Source organism: Ambystoma mexicanum, chromosome 6p (genome assembly GCF_040938575.1).
Source record: "Ambystoma mexicanum isolate Mex_15411 chromosome 6p, UKY_AmexF1_1, whole genome shotgun sequence".
NCBI lineage: Eukaryota > Metazoa > Chordata > Amphibia > Caudata > Ambystomatidae > Ambystoma > Ambystoma mexicanum.
Window position 1 is genome coordinate 21,970,152 of NC_090935.1, and position 16,737 is coordinate 21,986,888.

Here is a 16,737-nt window from a genome sequence, read left to right on the forward strand (position 1 = left end):
TGAGGTAAGCCGATTGTGCTAATCATTCTCCCTTAGATCGCGCCCTCCTCCCGTGAGCCCTCTTCTTCTGAGAGCCTAAGTGAGGATTCCACTTCAAAGCAATCTTCAATTAAATTAGTCGCTTCAGTCGGAGAACCGATATGAGACGAATCACAAGCTTGCTGAACAATACTTTCGAAAATGCATCCATCGTTACCCAGAATCTGCATGTTCTATGATATTTAATCATACAAACCGTTCATTTGGGAGTGGCCCAGCGTAGCTATTCCACTAATGGCCATGATTATCTAATCTCAGTTCTCGTTCCGGTAGTTCAAAAAAAATAGGCCGTAATTTTCTGACCCACAATAGGTGATAAAGTTTTATTGCACACATGAATAGACCGGTTTATAGAGGCTTTCCTGCCCCTTTTTGGCCAAACTACGCTTTATTGGTTCAAGTGTTCTGTCCATGTTGTCTGATAATCCTTTGCCTTCTATTGGGCTGGTCAAATGGTGCCAATATCTCCCAAATGGTGCAATAAAGCAGCAACAATCGCGGCTTCTTGGCTTTCCGAGCCTCCGTTGTTAACACTGGTCACGGTTAATTCCTGGCCCTGTTTTGGGATTCCTGGCTAATTTCATAGCTCAGAGTGGAAGATCGTAATCCACCCCGAAAAGAGGCAACACACTTTGGTCCAAATAGATTAGCTGTCGATTTCTGACAGTCATGGAGCACCAATCAGTTCCAAGGCAATACACCCCACAGTAGCTGAAATACTAACACTGCCAAGGTACTGTTTAAATTAAATATATAGGTAGTAAATGGGCTCTTTTGTCTGATTAGGCGATCAGACTAATTGCTCGGCTGTGTTATTGCTGCTGTTCTTGTAGATTTGCAAATATGACAGAATATAGGTCAAAGGGCTTAACCATGTAGTCTCTAAGTGCCAAAATACTGGTTGCAATGAGCAGCGACTTTAATTCTGGCTTTGGTTCCGAGATAAAACTACAGAGACTTTCTAATGTGAAATTGAGGTTTGAGCAGGCACCCTGGCACCCTGGCATGCGGAAAACAGTACAGTTGCTGTCTAATTTGCAAGGCCGGCACGATTTAATCACTTTAAATGGTTTACTAATCACAAGTGTAGATCTTGATGAAGACCCCAAACCGCTGGCTCTCTGACCCTCCCACCCCCCCCCCCCCACCCCCAGCGGACCGCACACTTAGCAGTCACACTTCTCACATGCATTTAGTTGATAACCAAGTGATTTTTGTATAAGCTTGCGGGGGGAAAAGCCCAATTTTGGGATTTCCTCAATAATTCATCCTTTAATAAAAGAGAATTATATTGATTTTGGTAACTGATGAAGAAAAATGGCCAGTTCTATTCAGTCAAATATGAGCATTAGGGGAGACAAACGACCTAATAGTAATTTGCAAGGGTCCCTGAGGGAGAAAGACCTATTAAATGTAATGAAAAACTCGAGCATCAGGCCAGACACAAATTGCACCGATTGTTCTAACATGCAATCCAGAGGTGTGGGCTTTAAAAAAAAATCTATTTACATTTTGTATTTGAAAACATTTAAATTGTCCTGGATTTGCCAATTATCGTAGCGCTGTCGAGATCTGGATCCAACGTCGTTCCCCTGGCGTCTGAAAACGCCAGTGGTCTCCTTCAGGGAGAGACTTTTCCCCCAGCGGAGCGCGGCCTGCAGGGTGACAAAACCACCTGTCAGACCTGGGGCTCAGGTGAAAAGGCCAGGCAGCAACAGAGCTAGAGTGGGGAAAAAACATGCACATTCACAGGTCAGGACTTGTTAGAATGCACAAATCCCCTCTTCCCCTGAACCACACTCCCCAACTCTTACCTGTAATGCGTAAGATGCAGACCTGGGACCTACTTGCGCTAAGTTGGCCAAGTATAGCGTTGTGGGATAGACTTGAGTGGAAACAGAAAAGGTAGGTAGCAAATCCACAGTTAAAGTCAAATAAGGCAGTGTGGTGAATGAAAGGAAAACCCTGACGGGGGCGGAACGAGTGCGCATCTAATTCACCTCCACCAAGGAGGTAGTCAATCCACAGTATAATACCCAAGATCCGTTGAGCAATGTTCAAAATCCGTAGGGAAAGAAAAGTGCACAATCCGTAGAAGAAAGTTCAGTGATCCGTTGGTAAATGTCCAGAATGTCTGTCTCTCCAAAATGTAAGGCACTTGATGCAGAGAAATGCAATGAGGCTGGGTTATAGAAAAGGTGGCAGAATGTTTACCATAGGTGCGCAGCACAGTCTGAGCAGTTGCAGAGATGGCGAGGGAAAGGAAGGAACAGCAGAGCCTGTGTAACCAGTGAGGGCAGCACCAGAAGAAGGTGCAGTACGTGGGATGTCGTCGGCAGACCGCAGGGTTGAACAGAATGCGGTGTAGTATTGCCGAGACGGCGGGGCATATCAGTTGTTTGGTGCAGGGGAAAAGAGTGATGAGGGAGTGGGCGAGAAAAGAAACATGTGCCAAACGTAGAGACATCCAAAAGCGTGGTCTGATGCAGCGGAAGCAGGGATCGAAAGTCTGGATAGTCAGTCCTGAGGTAGGGGAGCAAGCGCCGCGGAACAAGAGCAGGAGAACGCAGAGAGGAATCCAGGGATGGGTGCCAGAGGTCAGATAAGCCGGGAGTTCTTTGATAGACCAGGAAAAGGCAGGAAATCGCAGAACAAAGCAACCTTGCTGGGCGAACGCTAAGGAGCGTCGTCCGGAAACCGTGGGGTGACTATATTCCGCTGCTTCCGGGTCCCGTTGAATACGTGATGACGTGACTGGTCTGAGGGCCGGGCGCAGGTATTCATGGGAATTGTGGTCCTTTATTGCCCGAGCTGCCTTTGTGTAAGGCACCAGGGTAACAGCCAGCGACCCCTCACAGATGGACGTGCTAGCAACCTAGGTCGCATGATGGGGCAGTTCCTGACAAGTGCAAAGCAATTGTTACCCTTCTACGGGAGATGAAACTATTGCCAGCACAGCAACCATAATCCCATATTCTTGTTGGATGGTTCAGAGTGTTTTCTTCAATCCTCCACAAAGTAGTAGAACTTTTGGAATCCGAGAATGTAATACTTACCAAATTTCAAGTGGGGTCTAGGAGGAAATTGGGCACCCTCAACTGAATATTTAAATCGAGTTCTCTGGGGAAAAATTGAACTATCTATCTTTTGAACGCAATCAACAGTTGTCTGCTTTTTGAAGAAATGGCAGATCCTGGAAGGTTTATTCAAGTTGATCATTCTTTTGCACAGTGATAGGCAAATTAAAAGTTGACAGAGGGTGCTCTATTGTGTAAGTTATTTTTAATTCTATACAAACTATAACACTCGAGCAACTGAACCAGGTTGTAGGCCATGTAGTGGTATGATGATCCTACGTTCTCGCTGGTTAGAAGATGTGAGCAGTCTTAAAGGGCCCCAGCCTGGAGGCATTGCTCGTTTACTGATTTACTGAGCAAGGAGGGTATAAGCACTGAAGCGAGGGGCCGTAGAGATGGTATGCAGGATTACAAGTTGCAAAGTGTAGAGGTGGAATTAACAAATAGAATGGGGCAAATCAAGCAGCCTATGCCTGGATTTGCATGCAAGGGGGGTGGGGCGGATTTTAATGGTGACCCGTGGAGCAGTGAGCCCATCTATTTGAAAGTTGTGGGTGAGGAATGTGGGAGATGTAGAGTGTGGGTTGCAATGTTTTTAGTATTTTATTGTGTAAGGGATAGGCGTAATGGGGAAGACCTGTGCCAAGGCTGGTCCGGTTCAGGTAATGAGGCGGGCCCAATTTTGTTCAGTTGATTTGTCCTGGCAGTCGGGGCAGTAGTGTTAACGAAGGGTCAAAGCCATATTTCACTGTCAATAGCCTCTGAGGTTGGATGTTTTGGGGAGATGGGGCCAGGGACAAGGGACAATGATAACGGAGGAGAGAAACAGTGGGGCATTGGGATCAGGGTGGTTTATGATGTTGAACTATAGAGAATTTTTAGGGCAAAAAGTGCCATCCAATGACCTATAGGAGTGTAGCTATGAGTAAAGATAGGATGGAGATGATTTGGATGTCGTCTGTGAATATTGAGCTACCTGGGGAGGCGCAAGGTGAGAGGGCCGAGAACAGAACCTTGAGACCCCCTCGCTGTGTGAGCGGTGAGAGTGAATCCAATGTTTATAATATATTTTATTTATATTTATCACGCTCAGTGTTTCAGGGCGCAACGAGGCAAGGGAAGGGTACAAGGGAGGACAAAACAATGATTTTACAAGGCCCAGTGACGTTGAGAACGCTCGAGTGCAGGGGAGGGGGGAGAAGTGCAAGGGGCATGGGAGGAGTGGGAAGTCCAGAACATGTGATCAAAACAGTGCGGCCAGCAGGTGGCAAGTGCAAGAATAAAGCGCATACAGAGGGTGTCCAATAAGTGCATGTAGGGGGGGCTGGAGGGATGCAGATACAGACCCAAGTGCAGGGGTTGTCGGGAGGCAGTGCATGTATGCAGCCGGGGATCTGGGCCCGAAATCAGAGGGTAGCCAGGTGCCCAGTGTAGGAGCAGGCAGGGGAGAGGAAGAGAGCAGGCAGAAGCAAAGAGGAAGGTCTTGAGGTGCTTCCGGAACCAAAGATGGTTTTCCTCAAGTTTTAGAGTGGCAGGGAGGCTGTTCCAGAAGGAGACCCCAGCTGGAGAAAGAGATCTACCCCCAACTCGTTGCTTGGAGAAGCGGCTGACCCTGAGGGAGTTGGAGGAGCGAAGAGCTCGAGTAGGAAGGTATTTCTGAAGGGAGAGGTGAAGGTACTGAGGACCCAGGCCCCTAATGCCTTGTGGACAATGAAAAGGGTCTTGACCTTAATCCTTGCAGCCACTGGGAGCCAATGAAGAGATTTCAGGGCTGGAGAGATACGATCCCTGGGCTTGAGGCCAAGGACAAGTCTTGCCGTCATGTTCTGGATGAGTTGAAGAGGGTGGAGAGGAGTAGTGATGGGGGGCCCCTAGGGGTCCCTTGCGAAATGGAAACCAGGCAAATCACCATACGCGAAAAGATACGCCAGACACGAGGTTGAAATCCCAATGCTAGGGTTTATTGCAAATAAAAGAACTCAGTTGGCCAACTCGGTCTCATGCCCCGCGACGTGCATCTCTCTAGACATCGAGGGACGCAAGAGAGCGATCAACATACATCAGTTACATATATACAAAATGCACTTCATACAATCAGTTGTGACGCATTTATTTACCGCCCCTTTCTGGGCTGCTTTGAACTTGGTGTGATGATGGACAGTGCAGCTTGTATGACATCTACAAACATCTATTCTAGTAATAATTAGCAACAATGTTGCAACAAATGTGCAACTCGGCAAGCATGGAGACACATTTCTGCTGTTAATCAGAACATTGTGCTTTTGTTCATTCTAGCTACTTCCAGGCCTGCCTATCTGTGAGTTTCTATTCGTGTCCTGGGAGCCGACACGCTCTATGGGCTGCTGCGAGGGGGGGGGGCATAAGAAGACTGTAATTCAGGCCTCTTGCTGCCTTTTTCTAGTATTTAACTGTGCCCAACGAGACTGGCTGGCAGCTGGGTCATGATAAGCAATGCTCCGCGGCCCTTCTTCAAGGCTACGGGGAGGGAGTGTGGGCATTCCTCCCTGGGCTGCAGGCGAAGACTTTCAGCGAATTCTCCAGCCTCGCAACCTTGCCCCTTCGTGCATAGACAACAATGAGCTATAATATAAGCAAAGTAAGCAGACACTGCAAGAATCGTAAGCTGGCAGCAGTGGGAACAGAGAAGCAAATAAGCAATGGTTAAGAGAGCAAAAATGGAGATTCTTGCTATATGAAATGGCCGCACATTGGTCAAGCATAGCATTGTATATTTCTCTTGTTCTGCGCATAAGGCGGTTTGGCCTTCGGCCACCAAAATACATTTGTTAACCCAGAATGAAGGGTGTTCAATTTTACCTAGACTGACAGTAGCAGGCAGATTTAGAAAAAGGCTGTTGCAGTAGTCCAGCCTAGAGAGAAACAGAGCTCTAGAGACAGTGAGCTTCTGGGGGAAGGAGAGGAAAGGAAGAATACTTCTGAGGATGTGCAGTTGGTAGTTTGACTTTTTAGAGACGTCGGAGATGTGTGGAGAAAAGGAAAGCGTAGATGACCCCGTGGTTCTTGGCCTCACAGGAGGGAGCAGGGAGTGGCCCAAGGTAGGCCGGCCAGAGAGTTGACAGTAAAGGAAGGTGCAGGTGTGCCGATGAGGAGGATCTCTGTCTTACTGGCATTAAGGTGGAGGTAGTTGGCGGCACACCACTCCTGGATTGCAGTCAGTCAGAGATGAGCGAGGGAGAAGAGGTGGCAGGGAGGAGCCTGAAAACCAGCTGATTGTCGTCTGCGTAGCACTGAAAGTTGGAGCAGAGAGCAGCAATGCGGTGGGCGAGGGGTGCCAGGTATTGGTTGAAAAGCCAGGGAGAGAGGTTAGACCCCTGGGGAACACCACGTGGAGAGTGAGATGGAGGAAAGGAAGGACCCAAGTTGAACTTGGGAGGGTCAGTTGGAGAGGAAGGAGGTCATCCAGGCCAGGGCCTGATCTGTGATAACCAGGTTATCAGAGGTGGTTGAGCAGGATGGCATGGTTGACTGTGTCAAAGGCAGAAGAGAGATCAAGTAGGATGAGGTTAGAATCAAGGTTGGAGAGAAAGTTTTCACAGATGTTCAGGAGAGCAGTTTCCGTGCTTCTGGCAGCTCTGAAGCCAGACTGATGGTTGTGTAGACGGGCGATGGCCACCTTTTCCAGGAGTTTGCCCAGGAAAGGAGTGATGGAGATCGGGTGATCGATGGAAGGGCAGGAGGAGTGGGCAGTGGGTTTCTTGAGAAGAGGGTGCACGAGTGCTTCAGAGGAGAGGGGAAGGTTCCAGTGGCGAAGGATTGTTGCAGGAGCAAGGGTGTCAATATGGTCCTTAATGGTTTTGGATAAACAGGACTCGTCTAGAAATCTCGTCAGGGTTGAATGGAGGAAAGGACAAGAAAGAGGGAGGAGGGGGGGCAGAGGTAGCAGAGCGAGAAGAGGGACAAGGAGAGAACGAGAGAGTGGACAGGATGTCCTGGTTTTTAGAGATGAAATGAGGGGACCGGAGAAGTAGCGATTGCAGCAGAATTGGCCAGCTCCTTGCAGATTAGAGTTCGGCTGAGTTGTTAGATGCCGTACAGAGGCGATGGAGTTGGAGATGGTGTGCAATGAGATGGAGAAGTAGCACCTGATAGGCAGCAAATCGACGGTGGTTTGAACGTTTTACCCCACTGTATAGGGCAGGGAGATGAGGGATGAGAAAATGATCACTATTTTAACCAAAGAACTCATCTGAGATTCAATATTTGTATTTGAACCTTTCATATCAATAAGAATCAACATTCTTGAATTGGAAAGTTGTCCAGTTCCATAGTGGCAAATAAGAATGCAGAAACTATTGCATTTTTGGATTTAAGCACACCCCTTGACTTTGTAAATACGATGTTGGGAATATTTGCCAGTCTGGTAATTCCCTCTAGTTTATTAAGCTGTATAATTGCTTTATAAACGGACAGTAAAGTAGAAGTAAGTTTTGGTCGGATGGGCAAAATGCACTAGATATTGTGATGTCCCCAGGGGCGACCTGCAAGGCTGTGTCCTTGCCCCGCTCAATGATTTATACCGTAAGCTTAGGCAAACTATACACCGTTTTCCAGAAGCTACTTTCTGCAGCTGTTTCACTGAAAAGGAAAAAGCCTCTTGCGCCTACTTGCATCCTTTGAGCAAGAGTGTGAGAGTGTGACGTGAACACCCAAAGCAGATGGCGGAAATGGAATGCCCGTCTTCGGTTTAATAAGCTATCTATAAAGTACCTCTGCCGTCTAAGACCAAGGTGATTTCCAGGACGACAGGGGTCACGTTTGGGCTAATTTCTATACCCACAATGCCTTGCTGATGTGGCTTGGAACTGGAGGTGAGTTTCCAGCAATGGTTGCTAGGTGGGCTTGTTTAAATGGACTACCCTTCTTTCATATTTCCCTGAGTTTTTATTTATTTATTTTATTTTTTTTCAAGCCATTTTAACCGCACCGTAACTTTCTTGGTGATCAAAGGAAAAGCCTATTTGGCAATACGTTTCTCTTAGTTTTTCAGCTGGGCGCACAAAGGAAACACTGAACTGTGTATGATGCGAACAGCTGGAGCAATTCAAAGGTCGACAAAGTCGGGCTTGTGCACATGTTGTTAAGACTACTCTTGAAGACTGAGCAAAAGGGTAATTCTGAAAGTGACGATCTCCCATATCTGAACGGATGATGACCCCGACAAAAAAAATTCTGCTATTTGGAAGGAAAATGAGGTCGTTTATGAGGTGGAAGGCCCTAAACTCACTGCCATAAAGTGCCTACCTGCAGATTTGATTTTCTTTGAACACTTTCGACTTTTGTGCACAGAAGTAAAAACAACACTCGAGAAAACCTACTAAATGACTCAAGAAAAAGAAATCGTCAAAATAATAGCGTCTTGACCCACACGAGGTGCAGTGCTTATTGGCCGAAGGTCTGGCTGTGTTTACAGCAAGCATCTCTGCTTTGTCTTCTCTTCAGAACCAGACGCAATCATCTTTACCCCTTCTGTTGCCCCTTAGAGATGAGTCTGCAACCAAAACCTGGCCCGTTTGACCTTACATATGCTCATAAAATCAGCCTTCTACTCAAATCATTATAAAAGGGGCTCTTACTATCCAATGAATTGCGTGACTTGGTATGTATACATTGTTGCAAATCCTTGTGCCGTTTAAGCATATCGGTATAGCATAAACACTTTCTTTTATTTTGGAAATATTTGAAAAACTGGCTGAGGAATGATTACCTTAGGAACCTGGGGGGGGGGAAATGGTTAAGCCGTCGTCCACTACCAACGGGCTCAGAGGACGTGTCCCATTTTGGAGATCTCCACAGGGGACTCATAGCCAGATGTGAGCGTGATATTCCCACCCTCTTCGAGCCTCCCTATCGCCACTCCCCACTCCCCCTGATCCTTGAGGCAATCTTGAATGTACTTTGACGGGGTTTCTGGTCGGAGTACAAGGGAGCAGAGCGATGCCTCTAACCTTTTCTAATTTCCCCTCCACACACTCCACCTTTATCACTATCAAGGCAAACAAATCTGACTGGGCTGTGCTTGTTTCATTTAAAACATCGTGAAGTTTTGCTACCGTGCTAAAAGTAATATTCATTGCTGCCAAAGTCAATTCTATTGGGGTGGCCACCGGGTTAGATAACCCGAGCAATCTTCTTGGTGTCGGGTGAATAAAGGAAACTGAGGAGGTTGACTAGGATCTTGAGTCTGCATAAAGGATCTGGGACGCTGAGAGATGAATCTCGCCCTGAGAATAAGTGTTAGTAGCTTCCCCGGGATCCCTTAGTTCCTGCCGGACCACCCTTACCAGGTTTTGTGAAGGGGACTTTGGATCACTCATGTTGGACAGAGCAGTCTCTGGGATGTAGCCAGACAAGAGATCACCTCTAGAATGGTTACGCAGGTAGTTGTGAAAAGGTCCCTCCTCCCGCTAAGTTACTAACAGTCTGCCTCCGGTTGTGAGTATGTCGTATTGTTCTTCTCACCATGAACCTGCGCCATTTCAATTTGGGGGGTAATAAGTCTGCTGTAAAGGCATTGAGTTTGTATTTTTGACATGCAAAAGGGGAGGGTATTCTGTACCCCAGTTCCACTGGCTTTGAAGCTAGTAATTCCCTCATTGGAACCTCCTCCAGGAGATCAATTCAATTTGCCCCTTGTACCAAGGCGGAGTCTGAGATGTCGTCAAGAGATTAGTTGATCCACTGGGCAATCCAGGGCCCCAGGGAAAGGGTGAGCCGGCTCCATCATTGGGACCTCGAAGAGAACCTTTTTCTGGATGTTTTGGTGAATATCTTGAACGCATCATGCCAGTATCAGTACCTTTTGATGTAAAAGTAGGACCCAGTAAAACCGACCCTATAGAAGTTGAAGGCGAGCGTCCCCCAGATAGCACGATCCTCCCCACAATGAGAGACAATAATGGACTTTCCCAGGATGGGAATAAGGCCAGGACAAAGTGCGGGTGAGCTTAAATGGGAGTTTATCAATCAGAATAGGGCATGCAAAGAACTCTGCAAACTCCGAGCGCGCTCTGTCTGACAATAGCAAGGACAGGTGTATATATTTACAAAAAGCGGCATAAGAACCTACATACTATAGGGGGCACAAGTTTGTGGGGATTGGGTGGCGACGACTAACTATAGGTGCTGCTGCGATGTGATTTGCCATGGTTGGTGGACGTCACTGGTTACCCTCGTGGGTTGGGCTGGGCCGGGCAGTTCAGCTGGGCTCATCCGGGCGGTGGTGTTGTGCCAGCCGCGACCAGTGTCAGTGATGAACGTCTTTCCTGACTTTCTGCCCTAAGGCCACGCACACCGCAGTCATTCAACATTGCAATATTATCTTCGCTGGTAAATCTTCCAAAAGGTTATTCTACAGGTTAATGCAACACAGGAGGAATGCACCTAGAATGGGGTCTTTTGGCGATACATCAATACATGGTTACCATCGTCCTGTTGACCGGGTATCATAGGTCGTGAGGTTGGGTCTCAGGGCATGGGACGGCTGTCCGAGTTATCATGTCTCGTCAGAAGTCATTATGAATGTGTTCCTGTAGTGTTGCTACAATATTGGGTGTCCTAATTTTACAGGGGCCATTAACCGAAGGTAAGCTGGTGGGTCGTGTAGCCTAAGAAAGGGCGCCTTTGGATCTGTGTTTTTAAGGCTGGGGTTTACTGCTGGGTTGTAAATAATTTAGGTGGCAGGCCGTGGCCTTGGGTGCTGCGGGGGAATATGAATGCTTGAAGCGGCTCCAGCCGAAATGGGCGAGGTGGAGCAGCGCGGCACAGGCCTTTGCTTTTTCGTCTGGCAGGCTTCAATGGGAGGAAGGGGGAATGGCCTTGCATGTGCTCACAAAGGTATTTTCCTCGTGTGTTGCAGATTTAAGTGGAGGAGACATAAACATTCACAATATACAGTACCCATTGAGTCTTTGCAAAGCTTATGTTTTGACATTGTTAGTGCCTTTCACATGGCCATTTAACACACGTTATCTATACGCTAAGTATTTAACACCCACAACTTTCTGTTACATTTCTATACATGTGAGGTAGTAGCAAGGTTGGTGGAGCACGCAGGAACAAACCGTCAACAAGGCTGACGGCAGTGACACATAGTGAGCTTGGACCTACGTATGGTGCATTTTCGTGCACCCCTTACATGAGCTCTCAATATGGTTGCATTTGTCGTCCTTTGCACTCCAGCAGCATTAGTTCAGTTATGGCGCGGGACCGTGGGGTGCAGTCTTCTCGGTGAGACACATAACACGAAAAAACCCCGGGACACCTTTACTATTTACGCACAGCTACGGGGATGTGGGTACTTCATCCCGAATGTCATGTAAGCACACATTCTGCCATCTTCATGGAGGTTACAGGTTTTTATTCAGAAAGGCTGTGGAGAGAAGTTTCATCACAGGTGGTTTGCTCATTAATATTTGGGGATTCTGCTTTTGTCAGGGGACCATTCTACAGCTCTTTCCCACCCCGGCCCTGCTGACCGGGTCATACTAGGAACAGCGATACACTGCGGAAGGTGAAATGTCAGTGTTGGTATCTGACACTAGCTCATGTCCGTCTGTTCGTGGGAGCGGGCTCTCAGCGGATCTGCCAGAGGGCTCCGGCCACAGGGATAAGTGACACTCTCAGAGGGTGGGGGCCGCGCTGCAGTGCACAGGGTTCAAGCCATCTTTATTAGCCTGTTTGGTCAAGGTCTTCAGCCAGTGGCCTACCCACCACCTGGGCCCTGGTGGCAGGGGGAACCCTGGACGAGCCATGGACTTCACAGGGGGGAGAGGATGCAGGGGAGGGGGGTCTCTTGGACCAATCCTCCCATACAAAGTTGACGGTACTGGAAATGTCCACTCGTGTATTACAGGCTGGCATTGCTGTTTTGAGCGGGCAAGCGTTAGACTTAATGGTTACCGTTATGTCACTGTGGGAAGCCCCCAACAGGAGCTCCTTCGTCGAGCTACTGGGAACTTATCCTCACACTGCCACCCCTTGCAGGCCCTGGCCCTCAGATTGGTAGTCCAACCTCCGCTCTGCTGCAGGTAAACAAAGTTGTTAATTTAAGTCAGTTTGTTACCTATTGAGCAAGATTAGAAATAGGTCTTAAGGGGGCTTCCGATACACTGTTCAGATGCCCTTGGTGGATCCCTCAAACTGTTTGAGGGTAATTTATAACCAAGTATTCAATTACTTTAAGCAACGCTTATCCACGTTCCGAGGATGGACTTACCAGCTTCTCAAACTGGTACGCCCTCCATCTGCTGGTTCGCTTCCTCTAGAACACATCAGAACCCGTTCTGGGCTCGTAGAAAACACTGCAGCACACCACTGCGCTCTGCCAGACCCAGTAGTTTTGAATGGACGCAAGGTCACCACCTCCTGCCAGTAGAAAAAGACTCTGCTTCACGGAACACACTGCTGCGTCTCTGCCAGACCCAGTAGTTTTTAAAGGATTCAAGGTTGCCTCTTCAGCAGAGGAAGAGAAGTCTGTTGCAAAAAATACCTTAAGCTGCATTTTAGACATTTATGCAGGTGAATGCTTTCTTGTAGCAGGGTTGAATCATTGGTCATGACAAATGATAAGGGACACTGTCTGTAGCTGGAATTTGGTCAGTACAATATCTGAGACGTTGACCGTCTTGTGGGAGGGTTGATTGCAGGGGTTTTCTTCCGCCTTTGCCTGGTCATCGGGGGCAGGAGTTACCCTCTATGGACTAGTGCCCGATGTACCTTTTAGAGATTCAGCCAGTGTGATTGGATTTGTGGCCATCAGAGGTGATGACTCTGACATCTCTTGATGTTCCAGTCGTTCCTTTAATGAGTTTCCAGTACATCTTTTAGGTTTCTTATGTCCAGTTCATCAGAGCTCCAGGCAAACATGCACCGGCTACATCTCACCAACCCTCTCTCAGAACTCTCAACCATACAACAACATTCTCACCAGCAAGATTCCATGTCACTCACTCAGCAACATGGAAAATGAAATCACTGCACTACTTACCTTACTTTTCTTTTTTTTTTCTTTTTTTTTCTTCCTCCTCTCCTGCCTGCCATTGGTTACTGCTGTATCTCTTGAGGTCTAGGAGGATAGCTCGGGGCAATGCACTTGTCTTAGAAACAAGACCATGCAGAGCAGCACAGATTCAATAGCTGTTGCCATGCATAGAGGCTGGACTACAGCCATTTCATAGATATATATTCATTGGCTGGGTTTGTCTGCTTCATCGTGTGCTAGAGACCTGGGTAGCTTACTTTCAGAGCCTTTTCATGTATGCTAAATGCTGATCAATGCTACCCAGTTTCATCTGTATGTGTAAATGGAACATTCTAGGTATTGAGGAATTTTTTTTTTTTTAAATAATAGCTTTATTATTCGATGTAAAGTCATCAGGATAAATAAAATACAAAGACATTTTTATATCGTATACCATTTTGAATTTTCTTTTTTCTTTTTATATTGATCAAGTAACCATTCTCCATTTCTTCCAACAGATTGGGTCAATGAATGGATACGAGATGCGTGGAATCAAAAGTGAAACTGAGCAAATGTCCATGGAGCCTGCACTAAACCGTGCACAGACTAACTCTGCTCACAGGTTTTCACGCCACATAAGTTGCGCGCTCCCTCTGCAAGAAACGTCCTATATCTGTGGTGACTGTGGGAAGAACTTCGATGGGTACCCCTGTGTTGTTGCACATGAAAAGATGCACCAAGAGAAGAGCTTGAAGTGCCCGGAGTGCACTCAATCGTTTAAATACGAAAGGGACCTGCTTCGGCACCTGGAAACCCACAGCGTACAGAGACCCTACAAGTGTATGGAATGCCTCCGGTGCTTTGGTAAAAGCTCTGACCTACTCTTACACCAGCGTAGCCACCAAGGAGAGAAGCCATATCGGTGCCCAAATTGTGGCCAGTGCTTTACGCATAGCACAGACCTTGCCATCCATCAGTTTAAGCACACCGACGAAACATCTGCCACGTTTGAGAGAACTTCCAGAAATGTGCCCCGCGAGGAAATCAAGTGCTACCAATGTCGTCTCTGTGACAGGACCTTCACTAACCGGAAACTCATGGAGCAGCACGAACGGGCTCACAAGTTGCCGAAACTCATTCAGTGCCCAAAGTGCTTCAAAACGTTCCACAAACAAGCTGATCTGGCTAAACACGATGAGAGGCAGCACACTGGACAAAAACCACATACCTGCTCTACCTGCGGGAGTACCTTCCGCTTGAGAGGCAGCCTAACCCAACATCAGAAAATTCACAAAAACCTCCCTGACTCAGAAACCAAGGCAAATAGTACCTTGGAAACGCTAATGGAGAGAGGAGCATCTCTTCACCAGCAAGACTGAAGAGGGCACCGTCACACGGCGGTGGAAGAGTTAATAGCAATTTATAATCTCAGCCAAGCACGGAATCGGATCTGCCACTGATGTTCTAGTGGGCCTGCTGCTGGGACTCCTAGGAAGTGCTCGTATCAGCACCAAACCTCAAGAAATGGTCATCTTTCGGCTCTGGGGTCCGTAGACTGTGAAATCTGCTAATGGCGCCACCAAAACAGCCAGAGCGGGAGGATTCGTGGCAAACCTGAACCCCAGAGGGCTGGACTCGAACCCGATGATTGGAAAGGGCTAGTGTCCTCATAGCGTCGTTGCAAGTCTTCACCTTGGAGTGGGGTTTAGTGTCATTGCAAGTCTTCACCTTGGAGTGGGGTTTAGCGTCAGTGCAAGTCTTCACCTTGGAGTGGGGTTTAGCGTCAGTGCAAGTCTTCACCTTGGAGTGGGGTTTAGCGTCATTGCAAGTCTTCACCTTGGAGTGGGGTTTAGCGTCATTGCAAGTCTTCACCTTGGAGTGGGGTTTAGCGTCAGTGCAAGTCTTCAGTCTGCTTCTTTCATGTCTACTGAAATGCATCCTTGGTGTGCCACAGTTCCATGAGTTAAGGGAGCTGTGACTGAGCTTATCAAGTAGTGTACTGCCACTCGGAGCAGTAAGGCAGCAACTCGTGCTTTCGATGGCAGTATTTAACCAGGCGGCATCATGATTCTAGTAATGGACCACACCTTCCTTCATCAGGGCAACAGCAAAGTTGACGATGGGCATGGCAAGTGTTCATGCCCATCAAACTCGTCACAAAGTAGCAGCATCTGATCCATTTTAGGTTTGGGATTTGCAACGTGTGGGCTCTCTAGATGTTTGACTATGGCTCCCAAGATTCCAAACTATTGGCTATGTTAGCTAGGGCTGATGGGAGTTGTAGTTCAAAATATTTGGCAAGCCAAATATTGAAGACATTTTTTAGGACCTACTACAAAAGGACACAGATCTGGGAAAACTATGTTGCTTTTAACATAATCCTCACGTGTACAGGGCACACAATAAAGATGATTTGGACAGAAAAACAAATGACTTGCCCTCCTATAAATCTTCTTTCTGATTGGTCCGATTCCCGTTCATCAGATTCCTTCTCTTTAAAAGTCGCTTGAGGTGCGGTTTAGATGTGCAAGTGTTCAAATTGTCTTCCTGACTAGATGTGTCGCAGCGTGTGTGTGTGTGTGTGTGCGTGTTTATATATTGGTGGGAAAAACATTCAGGTTACTACCTGGAAAGAGTTGAAAGTGCACATAACGCCTGCATGGGCACTTTCAGATACAAACACTCCGTGCAAATGACGCGTTTCCCAGATACAAAGCAAAGTCTTTGAGAGGGGAGAGAGGAGAATATATGATTCCCTGGCAATATTAAGGTTGGTACATTAGTTTGCCAGTTTTCTGGATCTACATAGCACTTCATCAGGCATCGGGATAATGACGCTCTTGGAATGGCACATGTTTGTGTCCTGCTTTCTGATTTGTGGTTCTTTCACAAAGCAGCATAGCTTTCAGTGGTTACCCCCACACATTTCTGTCTGAAGGATTTAAATGGGGCACTGCACACTATATGCAAGCAGGCAAGAGAAATAAACTCTGCTGGGCTGTTTTCCGAGAGGCGTGAAGGGATGGGGTAGAATCGGGTATGGCACGTGCAATCTATTGAAGGCTGGTAAGTTTTAGGCAGAGCAGTAACTGAGTCTATTGCCTGCCATGCCCCTCTATGGGATATGAAAGCCAGTCAGTCGAATATTGGACCATTGTATATCCGTCACATTTCCAGTCATTCCCTCTAAAATGTTGGTCAGCCTGAACATCGATCATGTCCTTTGTTGAGCTGATCCTTGGCGTGATTGATTGGTGGTGGCGCCGTCATCCAACGTTGGGCTTGTTCCTCTAGAAGGCCAATAGGGAGGGGGAACATCAATCGTGCTTTGGGCCTTTGACTTGTACAGGCTGATGTTGGCCTGAAAGGCAGTGAAGTATACTGGTAAAGCGGCAATCGAAATTACTTGCAGCTATTTAGCTCTTACCGGTTTGTAGCCTAGAAGAGGCTGGGTAGCGTGACACCAACATCTACTCGTAGAAACTATTGACTCCTGAGTCCAATTGGTGCCTTACAGCACAAACCTATGTGACATTAACTTGGTTCCTGTACCTCATTTGGATACATTTCTAAACCATCTAGGAGACCTCATAATGGATGATCTGTAATGGGCGGAAGACT

The 16,737-nt window shown here is 47.3% G+C and overlaps 1 protein-coding gene across 2 annotated transcripts in view; it reads left to right on the forward strand.

Annotated features, from left to right (window-relative positions):
* The window catches only part of LOC138511156 (zinc finger protein 501-like), a 52,307-nt gene extending 36,761 nt beyond the window's left edge, over positions 1 to 15,546 (forward strand). For both annotated transcript variants that reach the window (XM_069626659.1, XM_069626658.1), the window contains exon 2: positions 13,635 to 15,546. In XM_069626659.1, coding sequence (XP_069482760.1) covers positions 13,635 to 14,495 — 861 coding nt within the window. In that variant the 3' untranslated portion in view covers positions 14,496 to 15,546. The remainder of the gene's footprint in view (positions 1 to 13,634) is intronic.
* Positions 15,547 to 16,737: the final 1,191 nt, after the last annotated feature.